The sequence below is a fragment of the Acomys russatus genome, chromosome 13 (assembly GCF_903995435.1).
Source record: "Acomys russatus chromosome 13, mAcoRus1.1, whole genome shotgun sequence".
NCBI classification, from domain to species: Eukaryota; Metazoa; Chordata; class Mammalia; order Rodentia; family Muridae; genus Acomys; species Acomys russatus.
In genome coordinates this window covers 40,940,991-40,966,107 of record NC_067149.1, presented here as the reverse complement: position 1 = coordinate 40,966,107, position 25,117 = coordinate 40,940,991, and the positions used below count along the sequence as shown (strand labels likewise).

Genomic DNA, 25,117 nt, shown 5'->3' with positions numbered 1-25,117 from the left:
ATGGCTGGCCTTCCACATACTGCCATTTAGTCTCAGGCGAGCCATGTCTCCTGTCCAGCCTCAGTTTCCTCATTTGTATAGTGAGGGCTTTTCCCCTAACCCACCCTAACATTTCCTGCAGAGAAAGCTAATGCCCACCATTTTGTGGGCCTTGCTGACGGAGGCCCTGATGAACAGCTCTTGCTCTGAATCTTGCCTCTATTCAAGCCAAGTCCAGAGAACTTTACTTGTTATATATATACATATTATTATTATTATTATTTGATGCTGGATCCAGGATTGGGGCAGTGAAGATCAGAGCAGGGGTTTCGCTAGCCTCATAGCTCCCATGGTCCCCAGACTCTGGGACATCAAGGGTGAAAGGTTTGGGGAGGCTCAGCCTCTTCTCGGGGTATGCCTCAGCCCTGGGTTTGTCGCAGAGTCTGGCCTTGAACTTGCCTTTGGCCTTGACTTCTCTGTGGGTGCTAGGAAGAGGTCCAGCTTCAAAGGGCAGAGGCCACAAGGCACTTCCAAAGTGGGAGCCTCGAAGGTGCAAGGGAATAGCAGCCTCGGTGTAAAGGAGGGGAGGGGAGAGAGATGATCAGGCCTCTGTCTTGGAACAGGGTTCTGGGGAAGAGAAGCCCTTCCCTGGGGTGCTGCATGGTCTGGGCGCTGCCCTGTGCCTGTGCCCTTCAGCCCCAATCCCACTGTTCAGCACTACCCGCCAGGGTGTGAGGCACAGATCCAGGCCCACCTTTCCTGGCTTCAGCATGCTGGGTGCAAGCTTGAGGTCAAGGTGAGGTGGGAAGGACATCAGAACTTTGGCAGTAGGTAGAGGCATCAAGGCCTTGCCTGTGGCTGGCAGAGCCTTAGAGCCCACCATTTGGCCATGCTGCAGTCTGAGGACCTTGCCCTGGGGTCGGAGCACGCAGGGAGAAGGCAGGCAGGCCTCGGCATGGAGGCTAGGGAGATAGGGAAGGGCTGTGGGAGAAGGGAAGCTGTGAGGACCTGAGCAAGGCACCAGCCTGACCAGCTGTCCCACAGGGTATGTGCAGAGGTGGGGGATGGGAGGCAAAGGCAAATGGAGCCCCTCCCAGCTCCTCCTCCTCCAGAGGCAGTGGGAAGAACACAGGGTTGGGGGTTCCAACAGACCTGGGTCTGTATCCCAGCTCTGCCCCTTCTGAGCTGTGCAACCTCGGGCAACGTCCTTATATTTCCTGCTACCCCGGCTGGAAAATGAGGACAATAGCACTAGGGGGGCTGATTTGGGAGTGGGAAGGGCACGGTGACAGCACCTTTCCCCAAAGAAGTGCGAGGGTAAAGGCTGACTAGAGCAGCAGAGGTCTGGACTCCGGGGACGCACACTCTAGGACCAAGCCATGGCATCTTCTGGTCTAACTGCCTGGCAGGGTGACTACTTTGGAATACTCATTTGGTTGTATATTTAAAGATACTTGGTGACCAGTGTTCATACTTGCTATCCCTGGTGGTCTTTGGGTTAGGAAGGCAAGCCCAGATACTTGGGAAGGGCTTGGCGAGCAGGTAGAAACGACCTTGGGAGCACTGGGGTATTTGCGAAGCATGGTATTTGCCCCAGGCCTCAGGCTGTTTCAGACCCAGCGACCTATAGAAATTGTGGGCTACACTGATATTGGGGGGCTCCCACTTCTGGAGGGTGAGGCAGACCAGGGCTTGTGGCATTTTGCCTTGCCTTTCTTCCCCTTTCCGGGGGCCGAGGTGGTGGCAGTAGAGTCTTGCTTCTCAGTGTGTCCGAGGCTCCTGGATCCAGTATCTTTCCTAGGAGCTGACCTGTGGGTAGGGGATCCTGAGTCCTTGCCTTCCCCAGAGCCTTGCTGGGTCAGCAGATGAGGGAGTGATGAGCGGACCCCTGTCCGCCGATGGCCTGCTGCCATGGGCTTCTTGATCGTAGAGCCTTCCACTATGAGCCGGATACCCACGTACTGGGGCACCTCCACAGCAGGCTATGGGCAGGAGAGAAAACAAGGCCGAGATGGACAGAATCAGCTTCTGGGCTGTCTGGTCAAGAGGCACTTCTGAGAAATAGAAGTCCCCTCAGAGCCCTAGAAACTAGGAGGCCAGAGTAGCCATGCAGACAAAGCACCCCACTCCATTGCCCACCAAGGCAACCTCTGGCCTATGTTAGCATGCAGGTGTTTTCACACCATGGGCAGCCAGAAACGGGCAGAACTGAGCCATGGCTTCCTACGTGGCAGCGCAATTCTCACCATGACTGCCAGGAGGACGAGGCACAGAAACTCTGCTTTCCTCAGAGAGGCCTCTAAGTTAGAGTAGCTGTCTAAGATAGGGGAGGTTATAGGCAGTTGTGAGCTGGAGACTTGGGTGCTGGGACCTGAACTTGGGTCTTCTTCAAGAACAGCAGGTACTTTTTAACTGCTGAGCTATCTCTTCAGCCCAACTTATTATTATTTTTTTTTATAACTTAACACTGTCTACGGCAGTGGTTCTCAACCTTCCTAATGCTGTGACCCTTTAATACAGTTCCTTATGTTTAGGTGACCCTCAACCATAAAATTATTTCATTGCTACTTCATAACTGTAATTTTTCTACAGCTATGAATCTTAATGTAAGTATCTGATATGCAGGATGGTCTTAGGAGACCCCTGTGAAAGGACTCACAACCCTAAGGTTAAGAACCACTGTATATGGCATTATGTTGTTAGCAACAGAAAATGGACAAATATACAAAATAATAATTTGGTAGGAGAGGACAGTGTTGAGATGTGTAAAGGTACTTGCTGAATTCAATACCCAGGACCCATGGGGCAGAAGGAAAGAACTGAGTCCCACAAATGTCCTCAGATGACCACACACATTCACAAGCTCAGACATAATGATATAATAAAAAAAATGGTAGCAGCCCATTAGCCCAAGGCCAAATTTGGCATCAGGAACTAGGAGTCTATCTGTGCCTTGTGACAGTCATATGAAGTGCACAACGTCACTTCTTAAGTGTTTTGGTTTGGTTGGGGTTTTTTGTTTGTTTTTTGCTGTTGTTTGGTTTTGTTTTTGCCAAAAATCTCTACCCTGAACCTCATCAAGTTGTTAACCTATCTTCTAGTTTACAGGACACTCAGAGAACAGACTGAACACCCGGAGACAATCAGATAAAACAGAATGTGGGACAGAGCTCCAGGCCAGCCAACCTGGCCTTCAAAGGACCAGGAAGAAAACAGCAGAGCTGTCCTACATCAAAGAAGGTCAGAGAGACAAAGCCACCAGTGTAGCCACCTTGGGTGTACACTGGTCCTCAAAAACACATGAGCAGTAAAAGGTATCTGAGGGACAAGGAGCATCTGACATATGCACGTGCATTTGCCAAGCCTGGCTCACTCTCTCCAGCCATGCAATTGTTGCTGTTGTTGTTGTGAGACAAGGTTTCATGTAGCCCAGGCTGGCCTCAAGCTCACTATATAGCCAAGAATGATCTTAAACTCCTGATCTTCCTGCCTCAACCTCCTAAATGCCAGGATTACTGGTGTGTGTTGCCATGGCCCATGCAAATTTTGATCTTTTTAAACTGCAAAGTAGTTTCTCTTTCCCATTAACATTTGCTCTGTTCTTGTCCAAGATTACACTGTTTGTTACAAGGTGTCATTATCCAAGCCCTGGCTCAACTGACATTTGCTATGTCAACCAGGCTGGCTGTGAACTTGTGACAATCCTCCTGCCTCTGTTGCCTGAGTGCTGGGATTACAGGTGTATATGTATGCCTGCTAATATTTCCTCCGTTTATGTCTCTAAAGCTGAAGGTGTAGCTCAGTAGTGCTGCACATGCCTAGCACGCAGGTCCAGGATTCCATCACTAACACCTGGGACTCCTGTGAAAAGGTTGTTCAACCCCCAAAGGGCTTGCAACCCACAGTTTGAGAACTGCTGTTCTAAGAAATGATCAGAACTGTAAGAAACATGGAGCCAGTCAGGTTATGTGGTCAGTGTTTTGCCTTCCTGTAGCAAACCTAGACCTTGGTGAATCTTAGCTGGAAGACTCCTACTTTAAAAATGCCCTCAGAATTCAGAAACCCTTAAAAACATTCTTTTAAAGTTGTGTGCTTTTATTTTTTTGTTTTTGCGAGACAGGGTTTCTCCTGTAGTCCTGAATGTCCTGGACTCACTTTGTAGACCAGGCTGGCCTTGAATTTACAGAGACCCACCTGCTTCTGCCTCCTGAGTGCTGGGATTAAAGGTGTGCGCCACCACCCCTGAGAGGTTGTCTGTGTTTGTATGATTGCCGTTTTGAAATAGGGTTTCACTCTGAAGCCTGGGCTAGCTGGGAGTCACTATGTAACCCAAGCTTCCCTTGAACTCAAAGTGATCCCCCTGTCACAGCCTCCTGAAGACAGAGGTAGGAGAAGCCAGTTCTATGTCCAGGTATGCTGGACTGGGAAAGCCTAGGGTATTCTAAAGCATGCCCTGGTGTGCCCCTGAGAGCTGAGTACTCCCTGAGGCCTTTGGCCTAACGGATGATGTCATCACTGGTGGATTCAGAATTCTGATTAATGCTGGGAGATTGTGGAGATATTTTCTTTCCAAGCTGGGTATGATGACTCAGACCTATAACCTTAGTACTTGGAAGGCTTGAAGCAGGAGATAAGCCATGAGTTTCAGGCTACCCTAGGCAACAGCATAAGTTCCAGGCCAGCCTAGGCTATTCAGAGTAAGTCCCTGTCTAAAAAAACTAAAAAACAACAAAACAATGTTTTTGGCTGATTAAAAAAATTCTGAGCCGGGCGTGGTGGCGCACACCTTTAATCCCAGCACTCGGGAGGCAGAGGCAGGCGGATCCCTGTGAGTTCGAGGCCAGCCTGGTCTACAAAGCGAGTCCAGGATGGCCAAGGCTACACAGAGAAACCCTGTCTCAAAAAAACAAAACAAACAAACAAAAAAATTCTGGTACTTATTAAATAATCTGTTTTTGGAGCTGGGCCTGGTGGCACATGCCTTTAATCCCAGCACTTGGGAGGCAGAGGCAGGCAGATCCCTGTGAGTTGAAGGCCAGCTTGGTCTATAAAGCATGTCAGGACAGCCAAGGCTACACAGAGAAACCCTGTCTCGAAAACCCAAAAATAAATAATAAATAATCTGCTTTTGGAAAAAGATCAATAGCATAACAATTGTTACAACAACAACAACAGACACTACTAATTGACTCTTGATAGACCTTGCAATTGATGGAGCTCCCATCAGCCTTCCTGGGCAAGCACAGTAGCTAAAGCCATCCTTTGTGTCCTCTGTCTAGGCACCCTAACAAAGCCCCAGGCACAGATCAAACTACTCCATTCTCACAGTACACAAAGGGAGGTGCCAGTTACAGTCTTATATTACAGATAGGAAATGAGGCTACCTAGAGGCTTGGAATTGTGATTGGAAATTGAGGAGGCCCCAAAGCCTCTGAAAACATCTATGAATATGAACTCATGGCAGTAACAACTCTCAGAACAGGAACCTCCAGGTCACATATGAGACAGGCCAGAGGGAAGTGTCTGTGTTAAGATCGAGGAACTCAGGTCTTTAACCATGTCTCAGAGCAGAACCCAGGGTTTCGCTGTGGGATTACCTGTGGAAAGTGCTGGAACATCTTACCTGCTTATAGATGAGCTCAAAGGCTCCCGTGTCACAGCTGCGGTCCAGCCTCCGGTCGATGACCACACGTAGTGTATCTGCTTGCACACCAGCACAGAGGCGGGCAGTGACGGCTGTAGAAGGTGCCATGGTAGGGCTGGCATTGATTTCAATCAACCAGGGCCGGAAGTCTTCCCCAAACACAAAGTCGGCCCCATAGAGCTCGAAGCTGGCCTTCCGGCACTGCACAGTGTCTTGGGAGGTCTGCAGGGCGTGGATCACAGCAGCCTTCATGCCAGGCACGATGACACTGGACCAGACATTTGGGGCGCCCACCTCCTGCAAGTGGGCCTGAAACCTCTGGCTGGACCACATGTTGTCTTGGGGCAGCAATGGGTGCCGGTTACAAGACGCCGCCAAGTGTTTCTGGATGGAGTTGTTACACAGGTGCACAGAGCTAGAGTGGGACAGAGAGACAGGCTCAGCCTTGGAGCCCCACACCCAACCTTAAGGCTGCAGGCCCAGTCCTGGAGTCAGCCATCCTGGTGAGCTCAACCGAGATGCACCTCTGCTGAAAGATCAATAGGACAAAATCAATCAAGATCAATACCCCCAAGCCCTTCACCTAAGGCCAGGGCTAGTCATTTCTCGGAACACTCAGGTGTTGCAGACTGGCCACAGTAGCAAGCGCTTTGGGCCTAGTTCATCCTGCATGGGGCAAGGAGCAAGATAGGGAGAGCATGACACTGAGTCATCAAAGGGTGGTCACATCCCTTCACCAGTGACCAGCTGTGAGATCCCAGGCAAGCCATTTATCCTGCTCGCCTCACATCCCTAAAGTGGCAGCAACTCACTTCATTGTGTCTGAGAAGTGACTGATAGAAGCAAGTAGAAGGCCCGATGATGGCATGAGAAGTGCTTGTTAACGGACAGCTACACTGTACAGGTGTTCCAGTCTTCAGATGTGGAAACTGAGGCAGCTCTTTTTTTTTTTTTTTTTTTTTTTTTGAAAAGGCCAAATGTAGCCCAGGCCAGATTCAAACTCACCATGTGGCTGAGGATGACAGTTTACCCTGATAGTCCTGCCTCCGCCTTCCAAATATCTTCGTCACAGGCATCTAATACTATACCTGGCTTGATTTTGGCTCCTGCCTTGGCCTCCCAAGTTCTAGGATTGCAGTTAAGAGCTAGCACACCTGGCTTGTTTTGTCTTGAGAAGGGGCTCTCACTATGTAGCCCAGGCTATCCGTTAAACCCACAGTCCTCCCATTCAGCCTCCCAAGTGCTGGGATTACAGATGTGGCCCACTGTGGCCCTGCTAGAAACGGAGGCCTAAGTCATTTTTAACTTCTCCAAAGGCACACAACTTGATCCTGACGAGATGGAATTTGAACCCAGGCCTCACCAAGGTTTCTTCTCATCCCACAAGGAAACTACGAGTTGCCTTTCCTCTCTCAAGTTATTTTTAGTCTGCCTTTACCCAAATCTACACATCACCTTCTATCCCAGTGGTTCGCAACCTATGGGTAGTGGCCCCTTTTCACAGGGGTTGCCAGAGACCATCAGAAAACAGGTGCATTATAATTCATAACAGTAGCAAAATTACAGTCACGAAGTAGGAATGAAAATAATTTCATAGTGGGAGTCACCGCAATGTGAGGAACTGTATTAAAGGTTCACAGCATCAGGGAGGGTTGAGAACGACTGCTCTAGCCTCTTAGCCATAATTACTCAAGCTCATTGCTGAGCTGTACGCCCTTGAGAGCTGGGATCTTGTTTTGTTCAGGTCTGTATCCCCAGGGTATCCCGTTGGCAATCTCCCACAGGGTGAAAGAATGGGTGTTGAAGGATGGGAAGCCTGCCTCCACCCCCACCACCTTCCCACCCCCGGCTGACTCCCACCCGCCTGTGGAGTCTGTGGTCTGAAACCCAGCACTGTTCTGTTAGTCTGAGCCGGCAGTCGGGGGAGGTGGGGGCGGTGCTCACTTGTCCAGGTTCTTCAGGGAGAAGGGCTGTGTGGAAAAGCGGATGTAGCTCTCTCGGTAGAACCACACAGTGAGTGGGTTCCAGTCAGTCACCAGGAACCACTGTCTCAGGTCGGACTTGGTGCCAAAGATGAGCAGCGGCCGCTCGATGTACTTCTGCACGACCCACTTGCCGTCCTTCATCAGCATGGTGTTGCAGTCCACTAGCTTCAGCATCTCCTCCAGGTGGTCCATGCACATAATCCCTGAGGGGAGAGCAGGCTGTCATGGACCACGAGGTCAGGGAGAAGCTCAAGTCCCTACAGAATCCAGCTGAACCTTAAGACTGCCCCCACCCCTGTCACAACAATCTTCTCTCTAGAAAAACAAATAATTTAAATATTTTTTTCTAATTGTTTGACTATGGGGGTGGGGGCTAGAGAGATGGCCTAACTTTTTTTGAGGGGGGTAAGGGTTGGGTTTTTGGGTTTTCAAAACAGGGTTTCTTTGCTATACAGAGCCCTCGCTGTCCTGGACTTGCTTTGTAGACCAGTCTGGCCTCGAACTCACAGAGATCTGCTTGCCTCTGCCTCCTGAGTGCCAGGATTACAGACATGTGCCACCAAGCCTGGCTGAGATGGCACAACATTAAGAACACTTGTTGGGCAGGGCGTGGTGGCGCACACCTGTAATCCCAGCACTTGGGAGGCAGAGGCAGGTAGATTGCTGTGAGTTCAAGGTCAGCCTGGTCTACAAGTTAGTTCAGGGCAGCCAAGGCTACACAGAGAAACCATGTCTTGAAAAACAAACAAAAAACAACAACAACAACAACAACAAACACTGTTGGGCTGGAGAGATGGCTCAGAGGTTAAGAGCACTGGCTGCTCTTCAGAGGTCCTGAGTTCAATTCCCAGCAACCACATGGTGGCTCCCAACCATCTATAGTGAGATCTGGTGCCCTCTACTGACATGTAGTTGTACATGCAGATACAACATTGTATAATAAATAAATAAATAAATCTTTAAGAAAAAACCAACAACACTTGTTCTTACAGAGGACCCCAGCTCCAGCTTCCAGGAGCTCTGTTACCCTCTTCTGTCACCCTCCATGGGCAGCAGACACACACATAGTACACATATGTACAAGTAGGTAAAACACATACACATAAAATTAAAAAATAAGGCTGGGCAGTGGTGGCACATGCCTTTAATCCCAGCATTTGGGAGGCAGAGGTAGGCTATCTGTGATCTCTGTGAGTTCAAGGACAGCCTGGTCTACAAGCGAGTCCAGGACAGTCAAAGCTACACAGAGAAACCCTGTCTCAAAAAAAAAAAAAAAACCCAAAAAACAGAACAAATTAAAAAATAGGTAAGGGCAAGGTGGCTTGGTGGGTAAAAGTGCTTGTCACAAGGCTGATCGCCTGAGCTCAGTCCCCAGAACGGCAGAAGGAGAAAACAGACCCCTCTGAGTTGTCCTCTCACATTCCTGTGCCCACAATGTAGAAACATTGAGATAGTATTGACTATACGCATACACTTCTTTCTCCGGCAATTAAGAGAAAACTGAAAAGCATACCCAAACCTCCCTCTCACTGCCAAGAGTGAAGGCAGCTGCTGGGCCAGGTCCTGTGAGAGCTCTCCAGATCGCACGGCTACCTGGGCTCTGCTTTCATAGGCTCATATGGAGCTCGGTGAGGCTGTGTGGTGAGGCTGGGCCCATGGTGAGCCTCAGCAGAAGTCACCTCACCCTGTTATTAGCCACCTGTGCACCCAATTCCGGCTACCGCCTCATACATCTCACCATGCAGCTCCGATTGTCTTAGAACTCACTCTGTAGACCAGGCTGGCTTCAAACTCACAGCGACCTACCTGCCTTTGCATCCCAACTGCTGGGATTAAAGGCTTGTGCCACTATGCCCAGCTTGCTTTTCCCCTCTCTCTTTTTTCTTACTTTCATTTTGTGACAGGGTCTTATGTAGTCCTGGGTGGCCTTGATCTTTTTGCTTATACCTGGGATTACTTTTTTATTTTGTCTTTTTTATTTTTTTCTTTCTTTCTTTTTTTTTCCAGAGCTGAGGAGTGAACTCAGGGCCTTGGGCTTGCTGGGCAAGCGCTCTACCACTGAGCTAAATCCCTAACCTACCTGGGATTATAATCAAGTGCCTGAGGCACAGATATACTTTCCTTTTTATCTTCTGTTTATGAGTTTTACATATGTCTGTTTTATGGATCTCCTGGAACTGGAGATACAGTGTGTTCACTTTGTGACACTTTACTCACCTGTACATTTACATGTAGATTTTTTTCAATAAAGAGTATCACTACAAGCTTTCTATTTCTCGGGAGGCCTTCTGCAGTCTTAAAGGCCGGGCTGATGCTGGACTCTTGTGCATACAGTGGGTTCACTGAAGTGTTTCAATGAAGGTAAAAGCCCAGAAAAGGTCGTAGAGGTAGTGAGAGGCAGAGAAGCAATGTTGGCGGGGTGACCACTTGACCCAGCATCATGCTGAGCAATAGGTATGAGCTGTGTTTAGCCTTTACCTGACAGAAAGCCCTGGTGCCATCCCCATGTCACAGCTGAGAAAACTGAGGCTCAGAGAGGCGAACTGACTTGTTCAAGGTCACACAGCATATTAATAACAGAGCTGAGATTCGAACCTGGCAGTGGGGCAGTCTCTGCACGATTAACCTCCTTCGCTTCTAGTAGTACATAAAGGTACTAAAACTGGAAGAAGAGGTTGCTCCCCCACCTCGGCCACGGGACTTGGCTCCTGGCTTCACGATCCAGATATTTCGATCCCCTTCCATTTCTATCTGGGGTACCACGGCCCGAAGCTGCTGCAGGATGTCTTCACAGCGCTGGACCTGGGCCTCCAGGTATCTGAGTTTTGCCCCTTCACTGTGTGGAGACAGTGGGACTTGGGGTGGGTGGGGCCTGGGCCCAGATGAGAGTATAGGATAATTGGAGACATAACCGCCCCTCCCCCAAGCCATACTCTAACCTGCTTTGGTCATGCCTGACCCTGAAACACCTAGATAAGTCTCCCCCTATTTCCCATCCTCAAGTTACTGACTCCCCCCTAACCTATCCGGACCACACCCCTCCCCAGTTCTAGACTCCATCTTCTGACACCTCCATTCCTAATGAGATGGGGCAGCATCCGCTAAGCCAAGCCCCTGCCACAGCCCCCCCTCCACACACACTCCCCTTCATCTCTCAGCAGCTCTCCAGGGAAATATTAACTAGCCAGTTTCAGGGAAGAACAAACTGAAGCTGGGGGAGTTAAGTGACCTGCCCAAGGCTACGCACCAGGTGGAGAGACTGACTGGACCAGGGTACAAACGCCTGACTGATTCACCCAAAGGTGCTTTCAGAGGTCCACACTCCTAATCTGGACTCAACTCTGATTGGCAGTCAGTCCTTTCTTAGCCTACGTCTTCTCAGGCTTGTCTCTATCCCACCTCACCAGGATTTGTTTCTCTCTCATCACATACCCTCCCACGCCACACACCCATTTATTCAGTTACTGTCTGCCCTTGCCTTCTGGCCTTTCTATTGTGGGGGACTGGGGCTTGAACCCAGGGTTGAGTACACACTCTCCTCTGAGCCACAAGTGGAGCCTGCAGGACGGTCTTCTGCAGAGCATGCTGTCTGCTATGGCTCACTCTCCAACACAGCCCCTGCCCCTTGGCAGGCACTCCCTAAAAGACTTAGTACTTGGCTGTACATGTGCTTGGGAAGAAATTGGCCTAGACATACAGGGGTTCACAGCAAAGGGGAGACTTTGTTCCCTACAGGAAGGACAGTGTCCTCGGGTATATACTGTCCTAGAGGGCTGCCTCATTTAAACTGCTGGACAACAAAGACCCCTCCCCTGAGTGCTAACCTCACTTTAGCACCTTGACCTCTGCCATAGATAGCTTTCTTTTTATGGGAAGTATCAAGAATTCCACAAGATTGTCCTCTGACCTGCACAGGATACAGTGGCTCTCATGCACACCAATTTAAAAGAAACAGATAGCTACCTTGGGGCTGGGGTAGCTCACTTGGTAAAGCACTTGCCTAAAGCTGGGGTCCTGAGTTCTACCCCATCGCTGTAAAAATGACAAGCAGCCTTATGTTTCCTGCCACTGAGGGAAAAGCATAGGATCGCTTTGCTGTCATTTCCTGCTACTTAGGAAAAAGACCCTAGTTATTTGCTATAGCTGTGGGTCCCCTGATTCCCTCATTTATTCAAAGTCCTTCAGATTCTTTTGGTTACCACCCCCACTTGAGTCCCTCAGTGCTGCCACCTGGTGGTCTCCTGCAAGCCTCCCACCCAGGTGCTGCGCCCTGCAGTGCTTTGGCTCTGGAGCCTGGACAATGGTATACACACTGGTGGTGCTCACCAAGCACTTGCCACATTCTGCTGCTACCAGATCCTGCCCCCTGCCTCCTGCCTTCCACTACTCAAGCAAGCGCCAAGTCGTCACCGCTGGTCTCTCCCTCCCTGACACTTTTGTTCACAACAAGGAAACTTGTTAAATTCACTATGTTTAACTCAAGGTTTTCCAAATGTGACTGACCCCAAAGCCCTTTCTTATGACACTTATTTCCTTCCTATGGGAATTAGCATTCTGTGCCACACAGTGACAAATGGCCTCTAGGATGAAATCTAAATGCCTTAGATTCCTATTTTGAGTGGACACCACCACGCCTATGCTGACCCCACAATACAAAATATCCTTCCCCAAGGTGACGATTTTTTTTAAAGTTTTCTCTTGACAAGGTCTCCCTATGTACTCCTAGAACTCCTGGCTATCCTGGAACTTGCTCTGTAGACCAGGCTGGCCTCAAACTCACAGAGATCTGCCTGCCTCTGCCTCCCAAGTGCCAGGATTAAAAGTGTGCACCACCACCTGGCTGTTGGATGCTGTTTTTAAACCTATTTTGCATTTAAGACAATGTTCAGAAAGCTCAGTGATGTTCCCAGGGTCATAGAGCTTGGGAGATGGAAAGAAAGAACTGAAATTAAGGTCTACTGACAACCCAAGCTACCACCTTGGGCCTATTCTATGCTAAGGTAGAAAAAGTGGACTGGACTCTCTTGTGAAGCCAGTGGGAGCCTATGAGGGTTACTGTGCAGGAGTGTTCATGAAAACAAAATCAGGAAGGGGAGCTTAGGTTGTGCTAGGTGAACGCCATCTGACTGTAACACCTGCGCATGCCCGTAGCCCTGCACTATAGGGAACTTACTGGACAGCATCTGACTGTAACACCTGCGCATGCCCGTAGCCCTGCACAGTAGGGAACTTACTGGATTACTTGGTAGTAGCGCTGGAGGAAGAGGGACCAACCCTCAGGGCTGAAGTACAGTGGGGCACTGGGGTCCTTGTCGATGTCTTTATGGGCCATGCTGCTAAGGTGCTCCTCGCATGCACTCAGAGCCTCATCCACAAAGTCTGGGGACACTGTCACTGCCTTATTTTCCTGTTTCTTGGACTGTGTGTCTTCTGTGAAGATAGAAGGGACCTGTAAATAGTCCATGTTGAAGCAGGTAACGTGACACATGCCATTGCCCTTTGCTGACCTGAAGCCTATCACTTACCTGAAGACATTGGCCTAAAGACACCTGAAGCCCAGTGTGAACCTGATCCCCAGCCACCCTGGGACATGCCCCTCCCTTGCCTGAAACTGCTCTGACCCCCTGCAGCCCAAGCCTTTCATCCCTGGCCTCCACTGTTCCTGCACCTATAATCAACGAAGGCTCCAGTGTAAATGCCAACAGTTCTAGAACACACACCAGCATCTACCTGCAGCTTTCCATCCCCAAGCACCCCGACATATCTTGGCCCTACAGTGTACCTAGAAACCTTGACCCAGGTGAACTGAACCCAGATACACACTGACATAGCTTCCTACACCCCCCTGGATACCGGAAATCCATCCCCTTTCTCAGAATCCTGATGGCCATCTGCAGCCCATAAGACACAAAATACTAATGGCCTCGTGCTAACAGAAGCATTCAGCTGGAAGTGAGAAGCCAGCCCTTACCTCAAAGGACCTGATACCTACTCACAACCTTGGCTCAGCCTTTTGCCTATTTAAAAACTGACATGAAACCAAGCCTTCAACTGCCTACCTGCAGCCTGACCCATACTAGAGCTCGGCACACAGAAGTTCAAGTGCAAGGTCTCTGGCCACAGAGGGTCCCCTGTGGCCCAGATCCTGGTACATACCATCTTTTTGGTACCTGATCCACCTAGGTTAAATGAAAGCAATCAAAGTACATGTGTGTGTGTGTGTGGGGGGGGTCCTCTGGAAGGGCCAGGGACTTTTCTCCTTCCTGTAAAGCTGCCCATTTCTTCCCAGAGTCCTTTGGCTGTGGAACCCCAGTATTGCAGGAGAGGGGGAAGGGAAACCAATGGGATGGACTAGCATGAAGGAGGATTCCTATGTCCCCCTCCCCTCCCAGATGTTCCTTATGTGCAGGTACAGGGTTTCTTTGGGACATCTGTACATTGCTGTGTTCCTCTGCGTCATCCCCAGAGAACCTGAGTGGTTCTTACAGGCCGGGATGGGGTCACGTGACCTCAGCCTGCCTCTCTACAGTGGTCAATCAGGTAGACAGGTAGACAGACAGACAGGTAGACAGGTGCAGGGTAGATGCAGGGATAGATTTCAGGATGTCAGGCGGTAAACAGAGGATGGACAAGCAAGATGGCAAGACAGGCAGATAGACCTGTGCGAGGACAGGAAGGTGAGAGTGGAGAGATGGGTATAATATGGAAAGGATGGCATGGTAGGTGACTGAAATGATAGGCAGGAGGTGGCCGTGTGGGAGGATGGCTGAGTGAACAGGGATGGACAATATTCACAGATGGGACGATGGGCAGAAAGCTTGGTGGCAAAGGCTGCAGCCTGGTCACATGACTCAAACATATGGATGAAGGAATGAATGGGTGGCTGGGCACATAGCCAAGGGAGCGGAGGTCACCACAGCACTCACCGAGGAGGGCCTCTGCCTCTCTTGTCTCTTCCGACTTCATCACCAGCTTGAGAACGTTGCGGGCAGCTGTCAGCCAGAAGTCCTCTGCTCCCAGGCAGGGATACCCTGCTCAGCCCCCAGGCTCCAGGCCTCTCCTGGTTCTGGAACCTCACCATGGCTTGCCCCATTTTGGATCCAGAACCTTATTTACCTGTCTCATTCTAGCACCTGGCTGCTATCCCAGCTATTGAACACTGAACCACAGTGTGACCAGACTGTCTCTAGAAAGTGACCTGGATAACCTTCTTTCCTTCCTTCCTTTCTCCCTTCCTTCCTCTTTCTCTTCTTGAGACAGGGTCTTGCAGTTTCAGCTGTCTGAAATTCACCATGTAGACAAGGCTGATCTCAAATGTATGGCCGTCCTGCCTCTGCTTTCCCAGTGTGAGGATTACAGGCATCGGTCCACCAGGCATAGCTCTCTTTCTCCATTTCTGATATTTATTCTAACCTGAGAATCAGACCATGGCCTAAATTCTATGTCAGGTTTGGAATATAATTTAAAAGCTGCCATCTGATCTGGACCCAAATTCTGAACTCAGAACCCACATTGGAGCTGGTACCTACTTTGCCTTAGCTTCTGTGAAACCTAGTCCAGCCTGAAACTTATCTGGACTCCAGACACAACCAACCCACCCACCTCTAGAACCTGCTCTAAGGTACAAGCCTGGCCCTCGAGGTTTCTCTGGATGCCAAGGTTGGCCAAGCTAGGAGGCTCAGGAATGGAAGACCCATTAGTGGGAAGAAAGGACTGGGTGACAGAGGAAAATCTACTGAGTAGATGAGGGCAAAAGGGGAGGCATGCTGCTTTCCACTGTGGGACAGAAAGCATGAGGGCGCCAGGCCTGGGGCTGGAAGTCCCCTTACCTATGAAGGCTTTCTTGTCATCCTCTGCCCCTAAGCGGTAACAGCGCGGGAAGAAGGAGTCAGCGTCAGCCTGGTCAAACCATGGCAGATTCCGAAGGTTGAGACAAAGGCCCACCTATGGAGACAGCGGCTAAAGAGCTGGGGAGGACCCAGAGCGTGTCAAGGGACTCCCTCATAAACAGCACATGTCAAGTGCAGGCACTCAGGAAGACCCTGCCTGGAACCTCCGACCCATTTGCTAGGCCTGACTTGATACCTACCTCCAGCTTTGCCCAACTGCGACAGTCCCACATTCCTCCACCCACCCTTTCCCATCTATGCTTTACCCAGGAAACCTTTGCAGTTCACACCAATGGTGACATAGTACAGCGGTCCTCAATCTTCCTAATGCTGCCACCCTTTATACGGTTCCTCATGTTGTGGTGACCTCCCCCCCCAACCATAAAATTGTTTTCATTGTTACTTCATAACTATAATTTTGCTACTGTTACGAATCGCAATGTACGTATCTGATATGCAGGGTGTATAAATGCAACCTCTGAAGGGGTCGTGACCCACAGGTTGAGAACCACGGATGGAGGAGCTGCTAGGAAACCCCTTCATCCTTAGCATAACCTTAGACAACAGGCTGTGCTAACATTCTCATCTTTAGATGAGGAAGTGGAGGCTTGGCGAGGTGCAGCAGCTTGCTAAGAAACCAGGTAAGGCTCACTCAAGTCAGTAGACTTCAGGAGGCCACAGCTCTTTTCTTTACAAATCACTAAGGTGATGTTTTCCTGCCTCCCCATTCCATGGGAACTGAGCCCGTAGTCATCATGTCAACATATGCCAGATACAGTTCAGGACTTAGATGTGAACCCAAGAACATCTCGTGTTCTCTGCAGAATCTTCTGTGACCGACACGCACAGCAGGAAGTGGGGCTGCCGTTGGGTTCCCTGGGATGCCTACCTTTGTAGTAAAGGAGCCCGCACGGGCATAATGATTTATCATCTGATCCTTGGAAAGGAAGCGACAATCCAGCACGTCCCGCCGAGTGGTCCAGATGAGGTAGGGGGTCTCATTTCGAACCATGCGGGACTGGAAAAAAGGGGAGAAGATGAAGGCATGGGGGAGAAGGTATACAAGGTGTCTTCTGGACCCCCCCCCATGTCTAAATAAGTCATGAGAAGTCATGTGCTCCGAAGCCTATGGGGAAGGGGGGCAGTGAGCAGACAGCAGGTGGCTTTCCAATCTCCACTTGGCCTCCTGTCCCAAGGCAGTGACTAAGCTGTACACCACGATGCCACACTTTGCTCTGTGGCCATCAGTGATTTTCCCAGTGGAAGGACGGTGATTCTGACCATGGAGCACATAGCAGGGACAAAGGCTCTCCACAGACTGAAGCTCTCAATCCTCCTTACAACTCTGGGACACTGGATGATTATTAGCCAGCAACACTGTGCTGGGCTCTGTTCTTTATTTTTAGAGACAGGCTTTTACTATGTAATCCTCAAAGGCCTCAAACTCACCAGGTAGCCCAGGATAGCTTCTAAGTTAGGGTCTTCCTGCTCTAGCCTCCCAAGTGCTGGAATTCTCCATATAAACCGTCCTGCCCTGCTTGAAACTGTCATCTCTGTTGTCAAGAAAGACTGCCAGGAAGGGTGTGGTAGCACATACCTATAATCCCAGCCCTCGGAAGGCAGAGGCAAGCAGATGTCTGTGAGTTCAAGGCCAGCCTGGTCTACAGAGTGAGTTCCAGAGCTGCCAGGGCTACACAGAGAAACCCTGTCTTGAAAAAGAAGAAAGAGGAGGAGGAGGAGGAAGAGGAGGAGGAGGAAAAAGAAGAAAAGAAAAAGGCTGTGCTGGCAATTCGTGTTGGGTTGTGGTGAACTAACATCTCTGTGGACATATTTGTGGAGTCTGTCACTCTTGTTTTTCACTCTTGTCATCTGTGGAATGCACTGACCCTACCGTAGAGGACTTTAGAGAGGAGTGAAAGAATTGACTCAGAGACATTTGGAAGAAGGTTCAAAATGGGGGGGGGGGTGGTCCTTGCCTGTAACTGAAGCAGTCCAGAGGCAGAGGAAGAAGAGTCTTCAGTTCAAGACCGGTTCCTTTTTCTTTCTTTCTTTTTTCTTTTTCTTTTTCTTTTTTTTTTTTTTTTTTTTTTTTTTTTTTTTTTCTTTTTTTGTTTTGTTTTGTTCTTTTTAGAGACAAGGTTTCTCAGTGTAGTCTTGGCTGTCCTGGACTCACTTTGTAGACCAGGCTGGTCTTGAACTCACAGAGATCCACCTGCCTCTCTCTGCCTCCTGAGCACGCCCAGTGCCCTGTTTTCTTTTTTACAAAGAGTTTTTACTTTTTTTCCCCTTAAGCTTTTATTTATTTATTATGTTCTGCCTACATGTAGGCCTGCACACCAGAAGAGAGCACCAGACCTGGATCAAAAACAAAAACAAAAAACTGGGTCTGGAGAGAGACCTCAGTAGTTAGGAACACTTGCTGCTCTTGTAGAGGGTTCAGTTCCCAGCACCCACATTGCAGCTCACAACTATCTCTGGTTCCAGAAAATTTCTTGCCATTTTTTGGTCTTCTAAGGAACCAGGTTCTCAAATGGCACACAGACACATAACCATGCAAAAATACCCATGCACACAAAATAAATGAGAACATTTTAGAATCGCTTGGGAAAATAATCTTTTTGAGAGGCTGGAGAGATGGCTCAGAGCTTAAGAGCACTGGCTGCTTTTCCAAAGGTCATGAGTTCAATTCCCAGCAACCACATGATGACTCACAACCATCTATAATAAGATCCAGTGCCCTCTTCTGGCCTATGGGTGTTACATGCAGGCAGAACACTGTATACACAATAAATAATTTTTCTTTTTGTTTTTTCAAGACAGGGTTTCTCTGTGTAACAGAACCCTGTCTTAGGCTCACTGCATAGACCAGGCTGGCCTTGAACTCACAGAGATATGCCTGCCTCTGCCTCCCAAGTGCTGGGATTAAAGGCGTGTGCCACCATGCCCTGCTTCAGAGGTGGGGCTTTTTCTTGATTACATTAGTTGATGTGGGAAAACCAGATCACTGTGGGTGGTCCTATTCCTTGGCTTGGGTCCTGGACTGAATAAGAGGAGAGAAGGTGAGCAGAGTAAAAAGCAAAGCATGTATGCATTCATTTCTTTTTTTGTTTTGTTTTGGTTTGGTTTTGGGTTTTTGTTGTTATTGTTTTGTTTTGGTTTTGTTTTGTTTTGGTTTGGTTTGGTTTTTTGAGACAAGGTTTCTCTGTGTAGCCTTGGCTGTCCTGGTCTCCCTTTATAGACCAGGCTGGCCTCGAACTCACAAAGACCCACCTGCCTCTGTCTCCTGAGTGCTGGGATTAAAGGCCTGTGCCACCATGCCTGGCTCTCATGCACTCATTTCTATGTGACTATGGATGTGATGTGAATAGCTGTTTGAAGGTCTTCACATTGACTTCCTTGCTGACTGACTGTAACCTGGAACTAGGAGCTAAACTTTGTGTGCCAACTTACTTTTTGTCAGGGTATTTTATTACAGAAACAGAAATGAAATTATTGCAGCCAGCCAGATGGCTCAGCACATAATGGTGCTTGCTGCCAAGACCTAATACCTGAGTTGATCCCAGAACCCGTGATGAAAGGAGAGACTTCAGAAAATTGTCCTCTAGGCCAGGCATGGTGGCACATGCCTTTAATTCTAGCACTCGGGAGGCAGAGGCAGGTGGATCACTGTGAATTCGAAGCTAACCTGGTCTACAAAGCGAATCCAGGACAGGCAGGGCTACGCAGAGAAACCTTGTCTCGAAAAACCAAAAAAGAAAAAGAAAATTGTCCTCTCAGCTCCATATGTGTATGCAGAACGAGCAGGCCCACATACATACATACATATCACAGAAAGAGAGAAAAGGGGGAGGGTCTAAACTAAAGAAAAAGAATGGGCAGCCAGGTGGTGGTGGCAGCGCACTACTTTAATCCCAGCACTTAGGAGGCAGAAGCAGGCGGATCTCTGTGAGTTTGAGGCCAGTCTGGTCTACAAAAGTGAGTCCAGGACACTCAAAGCTACACAGAGAAACCCTGTCTCAAAACAAACAAACAAACAAACAAAAAAAGAAAAGAAAAAAGAAAGAAGGAAACAAAGAAAAAGAAAAAGAAAGAAAAAAAAGAAAAAGTATTGACAATTTCACATACTTTACTTAGTCTGGGTGGACATCAAGCTCTGAACTCAAGCATCCTCTTCGCCATCCATACTCTGCATTGCCAGAACGTGAGCCTCTCTCAAGTTTTTGTGTACATATTTCTGTGTATAGGAGGGTGTGGGCACGTGCACACATGCACAGACCCAGAGTGAAATCTTGCAGCCCCCCCTCCCCCGCCATCCATCTTCTTTTATTAAGGCTCTTGACCACTGAGCTTTTTTCCAGTCCTCCATCTTGTTTTTGCCAAAGGGTCTCTGACTAGACTGGAGTTTGCATGGTACATTATGCTGGTTGGCCAGTGAGCCCTTGGGGTCTACCAGTCTCTGCCCCCATAGCATTGAGATCACAAGCTTTTCACCACCACACCTGGCATTTTATATGGGTTCTGTGGAGCTTGAACTCAGGTCTTCACTCTAGTAAAGGGAGTACTATCTTTGCTTCTCTCTTGGTTTTTGTTTTTTAAGACAGGGTTTCTTTGTGTGGCCTTGGCTGTCCTGGACTCACTTTGTAGACCAGGCTGACCTTGAACTCACAGTGATCCACCTGCCTCTGCCTCCTGAGTACTGGGATTACAGGCATGCACCACCACGCCCAGCCTCTCTCTTGGTTTATGTGTATTTGTGTTTTTGAGACAGGTTTCTTTCTGTGTAGCCCTGGCTGTCCTGGACTCACTTTGTAGACCAGGCTGATCTTGAACTCAGAGACACAACCGCCCCTGCCTCTGCCTCCCCAGTGCTTGGATTAAAGGCATGCACCACCATTGCCCGACTTCCTCTTGGCTTTTAAAGCCATCCCTTACGGCCTTCATCTGCCAAGGGCAAAGGGAAGAGCTGAGCAAAGCCATCTGTACTTGGAGAGCCATTAGAGCCACCATGAGGATGTGGTCACCAGATTGGAGCCCCACTGAGTCCCTTACCACTCTGTGCAGATCTCTGTGCAGATCTCTGTGCCCATCATTAGAGAAGCAATCTGTTTTCCCAGGCTGGATGTTAGGGTTCAGAGAAAGAAGGCCACCCAACTGGATACTCCTTCTCTGAATAGAAGCCTCCCATCATACCTGTCTTGTGCAGACCCCCCAGAGTCCTCACCATCAGGGCATGTAACCCATCTAGGTCATCAAGTTCCAGAAAACTTTCGAAGTCCAACAGCTGTGTCTCACGAAGGTCCTCGTTCTCTTCCTCCTCCTCTGTGGACGTGGAGAATGACTCCGTGGGACTGTGTCCATGGCCCACAGCCCTTTAAGGTCTCAACCCTGGACCAGTGGGAAGCAAAGGAAAAAGACTCAGGAAGGGCAGCTTGTGGACAGGGAGGGACCTACTCACCATCCTCTGTGGCATCACTATCGCCCATCATCGAGCTGTCTAGATCTTTCTGGGATGGTGGCAGGGTGGTGCCTGGGGGATGGACCATCTTCTTCTCTACCCAGCCCCTCTGGCGCAAGAGACACCGGATCACTGGGTATCGGCCATGAATCATAAAGATCTTCTTCTGCTGTAAGGTGAGAGGTAGGGCCTTGCTTCCACATCAGACATATGGGAGGGAAAGGTGAACCAGACAGCATCTCTGCCTTTTAGGGAGTTTTTATATCCCAATAGGAGGCAGCTTATAAACAAGAACAATTAACATGCATAGCTAATAAGACCTAGTATGTGGCAAGCCATTACACACACCATTAAGAAGAATTTGCATTTTAATTACACACTGGAGGCACACAGAGGCTAAACAGTTTCTCTAAGGCCACACAGTAAGTAGTTAAGTGACAGAGCAGAGATTACTTCCTTTCTGTTTGGTGCTGGAGATTGCGCCACAGGGCCTTGCACATGCTCAGCACACACACATTCTATCACTGGGATTCCCAGCCTCAAGAGTAATACGTGGTCAAGGCAAACTGGGAAGGAGCCATGAATGCAGAGCAGAACAAATGGGAGTTCGGACAGAGGGAGGTAGCATGCACAAAGGCTAGCTAGAAGTCAGAAGGAACTGAGAGCAAGTCTGAAAAATTAGAGCTCCCAAGAATACAGGTAGTGTGACTGAACTGTGGAGGGCCCCCGTGGACCTTAAAATGTGGCCTTGAGTTTTATATAAGAGGAATGACAGCCGGGCATGGTGGTGCACACCTTTAATCCCAGCACTCGGGAAGCAGAGGCAGGCCAATCGCTGTGAGTTTGAGGCCAGCCTGGTCTACAAAGTGAGTCCAGGATGGCCAAGGCTACACAGAGAAACCCTGTCTCAGAAAAAAAAAAAAAAAAAAAAGAGGAATGAGGCAATAGGGCAAAGGAAGAGGCTGTATAAGTTTGCATGCAACTTCATGGTGAATGGGGCGTGGGGGGGGGGTGGAGCACAGAGGCAAATCCTTAGAGGCTGCCATGGTGGCGATGTGAACACGAGGGGGCGTGGGGAGTGGGGGAGGTGCTGGGCTTGAGAATAGGTATTGAGGCGTGGATGATGGATGCGTTTGCTGGGAAATGGAAGGAACTATTAGAATGGGTTTCTGGCTTCTGAAATAAAGATGGAGGAAACTGGATACCAGGAGGATGACATTCAGAGAACTGAACAGGAGCAAGGTTTGAGATCAACTGTGAGATGCTGGTGAGCCCTCCCCCTCCCCGCTCAGAGACATCAAAAGGTTGGATCTCCAGGGTGGGGGTCAGAGTCAGGAAAAGGGTGGTCCAGGGTACGGTGTGAACCTTGGCTCTCAAGTTCAGGGAGATGGGTGCATGGAGTGGGAGCCAGGGAATCATGGACGGCTGAGAAACCTTCAGAGGCAGAGGCCAGAAAGAAGCAAGGGAAACAAACTAGTGTGGAGCCCGTTTGTGACACACAGTACCCCAACAGGAGAAAGCAGCTAAGGGCTGCAGGACTTACCAGCACCAGGACCGTAGATGAGAGATATTTCCAGTGGGAATGGGATAAAAGGGGAGGGAACCAGGGCTTAGAGAGCTTGAGAGTGCATACATGCCCAGGGAGAGGCAATTCAACCAAGACTATGGGCCTGAAGAGGAGCTGAGGATGGAGATGGAGGACACTTATAGATGAAGGTGTGTGTGTGTGTGTGTGTGTGTGTGTGTGTGTGTGTGTGTGTGTGTGCGCGTGTGTGTCCGGTGGTAAGCCTTTCCTTGCCTTTTATGGACTTATTTTTTAGGATATGAGAAACGAGTAAGTGTAGCCACCACCACCATCCATCCCCTCCGACCTTGACGGCTCTCTCTACGTGGATTTTGGCGTTTCTGAGTCGCCCCATGTGGTGAGGTCTCTTGGAAAATCCTCGCCAGAGAAGGGAATCTGCAGAGAGATGTGGAGCAGGAACACAAAGAGCTGGGGGCTTGGCCCAGGGACTTCTCTGACTCCTGGTGCCCCGCCCTCCCTTGCCTCCACCCTATATCCGGACGCCCAACCTCCAGTGCTTTCCAGATTTCCCAACCTGTCCACCCTTGAGGCCTCTCCCTGCAGCCGACAGGGTGTCAGGGCTGGCGGGCCACTCCGCGCCTCACCATGAGGCGGCTGCAGGGTACCAGGCAAGGGCTCATCCTGGGTCTGGGGGACTAAGGAGCAGACGCGGTGGGGATCGGCAGTGCCCCGAGCACCAGGCACGAACGCCTCGTGAGCGCTGCTTAGGTGGCGCGCAGGCAACGGGTTGCAATCCCCACAGCGAGTCCCCTCGGGCCTGGCGGAGGCGGGCCCAGACCATTGCAGCCTCCCTAGCGGCCGGAACTCGGAGCTGCGTGCCCAGGGCCAGCGGGATTGGGAACTGGTGTGGAGCTCGGGTGGCTGCGGCCTCTGGTGCCAGCTCCTCTCCGAGCTGCCCTCCTGGCGGTACCAGGCAGCCGCGGGCACCACCTGCCCCGCGCTCAGGAGAAGCGCCGCACTGACTCCCTGCATGCGCCTCTCGGCGGGCTCGCTCACTGGCGCCTCCGCCCAGGCGCCCTCTCGAGCCCCGCCCTGTGTTTCCGGTCTCCTAGGAGACCGTTGCCCAGGCACAGACTTAAGTGGAGTGCGCCATAGAAGTGGTGGGCCCTTGGGGTAGTGAAGTAACTCTGGGCCTCACTTGCACACACTCTTGATGAGCCAGACACTGAGGATGGATGAACCGTGCACAGGGGCGACTATCAGAGTCCCTTATCCCCACACTGACTCTGGGGTAAGGGCTGTCAAGTGGTCCCAGACCTTATGGATCTTAAGATTTATTTATTTATTTATTATGTATACAGAGCTCTGCCTGCATATACATCTGCAGGCAGAGGAGGAAATCAGATCACATTATAAATGGTTGTGAGCCACCATGTGGTTTCTGGGAATTGAACTCATGACCTCTGGAAGAGCAGACAGTGCTCTTAACCACTGAGCCATCTCTCCAGCCCCAACCTTATGGATCTTATAGTGTGTGGAGAACAAAAAGCTAGCAAGAAATTAAGAGGTGCTGGTTTAAGGGAAGGGAAAAATGCAGTGAGCTGAAAGGGCTTCCAGCAGGCAAGGCCGTTAGGGATGTCCTCTTTGGTGACCAGTTAAGCCAAAGGTATAAATGCAAAGGAGAAAGGGGCAGTGGGAAGTCTCAGCAACTGCTCTGCTTTCTTTTTCTTTTTTGGTTTTGTTTTGTTGTTATACAAAACAAATCTCTCTGTTGTCTTGACTATCGTGGCACTCTGTAGACTAAGCTGACCTCCAACTCAGAGATCTGCCTGCCCCTAGGCATGTGCCACCACACCCAGCAGAAGCTAGGAACATTTCTTGTGGGGATTAAAGGCAGCTGGTGAGGCCAATCAGTCTTGAAGGGCCTGGTTGGAGATGGCAGTAAGGTCTCTGGGGATAAAGTCATGGCTGTGTATAGGGTGACAAAGGTCCAGAGCACCTACTGCTTCTTCCACTAACTTGAGAAAATAAAAATAAATCATTTTTATCAACTGAAAAAAGGGAAAGATGCACAAGTTATGCTTCATTCCAGGCACCATCTTCAGAACATAACTTGTCTCAAAAATCACACACCATAGCCAATCCTAGGACACTTCTTTTGAGACAGATTCTCATGTGAGGTGTGAAACTTCAGGTGAAGTTTCAACAGCTGCCTGCTACCACACTCAGTGCTGGGATGGAGCTCAGGGCCTCAGGGATGCTAGACAAAGCTACATGCTCAGCCGCTTGGGCTTGCTGTCAGAAGCACCAGATGGGAGTTGTAGAGGCCAACTCTAGCAGCAGCCAGCTGTCACCAGACAAATCTGCCTTTGCAGTGAAGGTGGGTCTCCCCTCCCCCAACTCTGCACCTGTCCAGCCAGACCTAAGCACAACTCCCCACATACAGCAGGTAACGGGACTTCCCAGAAGAGAGAACCGGACGGATGGCAGCAATCTGGCCTGCTCTCAGTTTGCTAATCTGGTTTTAGGGACTTTGGACCTTGGGAGATAATTTGACGAGTTTTAGTTGGCTCACCACAGCAAGGCTGTCCCTTGAGGGTTGAGTGACCAGCTGCCATTCCCTCCTGATCACCCAGCTTC

General features: G+C 49.8%; 1 protein-coding gene across 1 annotated transcript; it reads right to left on the bottom strand.

The window, feature by feature from the left end:
- Positions 1–269: 269 nt before the first annotated feature.
- Positions 270–24,194, bottom strand: Ttll3 (tubulin tyrosine ligase like 3). Its single transcript, XM_051155076.1, has 14 exons — positions 23,993–24,194; positions 23,122–23,794; positions 22,824–22,912; positions 20,953–21,121; positions 20,719–20,816; positions 16,387–16,515; positions 15,438–15,552; positions 14,535–14,618; positions 12,843–13,038; positions 10,296–10,444; positions 7,568–7,811; positions 5,603–6,038; positions 1,691–1,961; positions 270–960 (listed from the first exon to the last, which is right to left on the bottom strand). Exons 2-14 carry the CDS (start codon positions 23,507–23,509, stop codon positions 581–583), a joined length of 2,748 nt encoding a protein of 915 aa, XP_051011033.1. The 5' UTR covers positions 23,510–23,794; positions 23,993–24,194; the 3' UTR covers positions 270–580.
- Between the last annotated feature and the right edge of the window lie 923 nt (positions 24,195–25,117).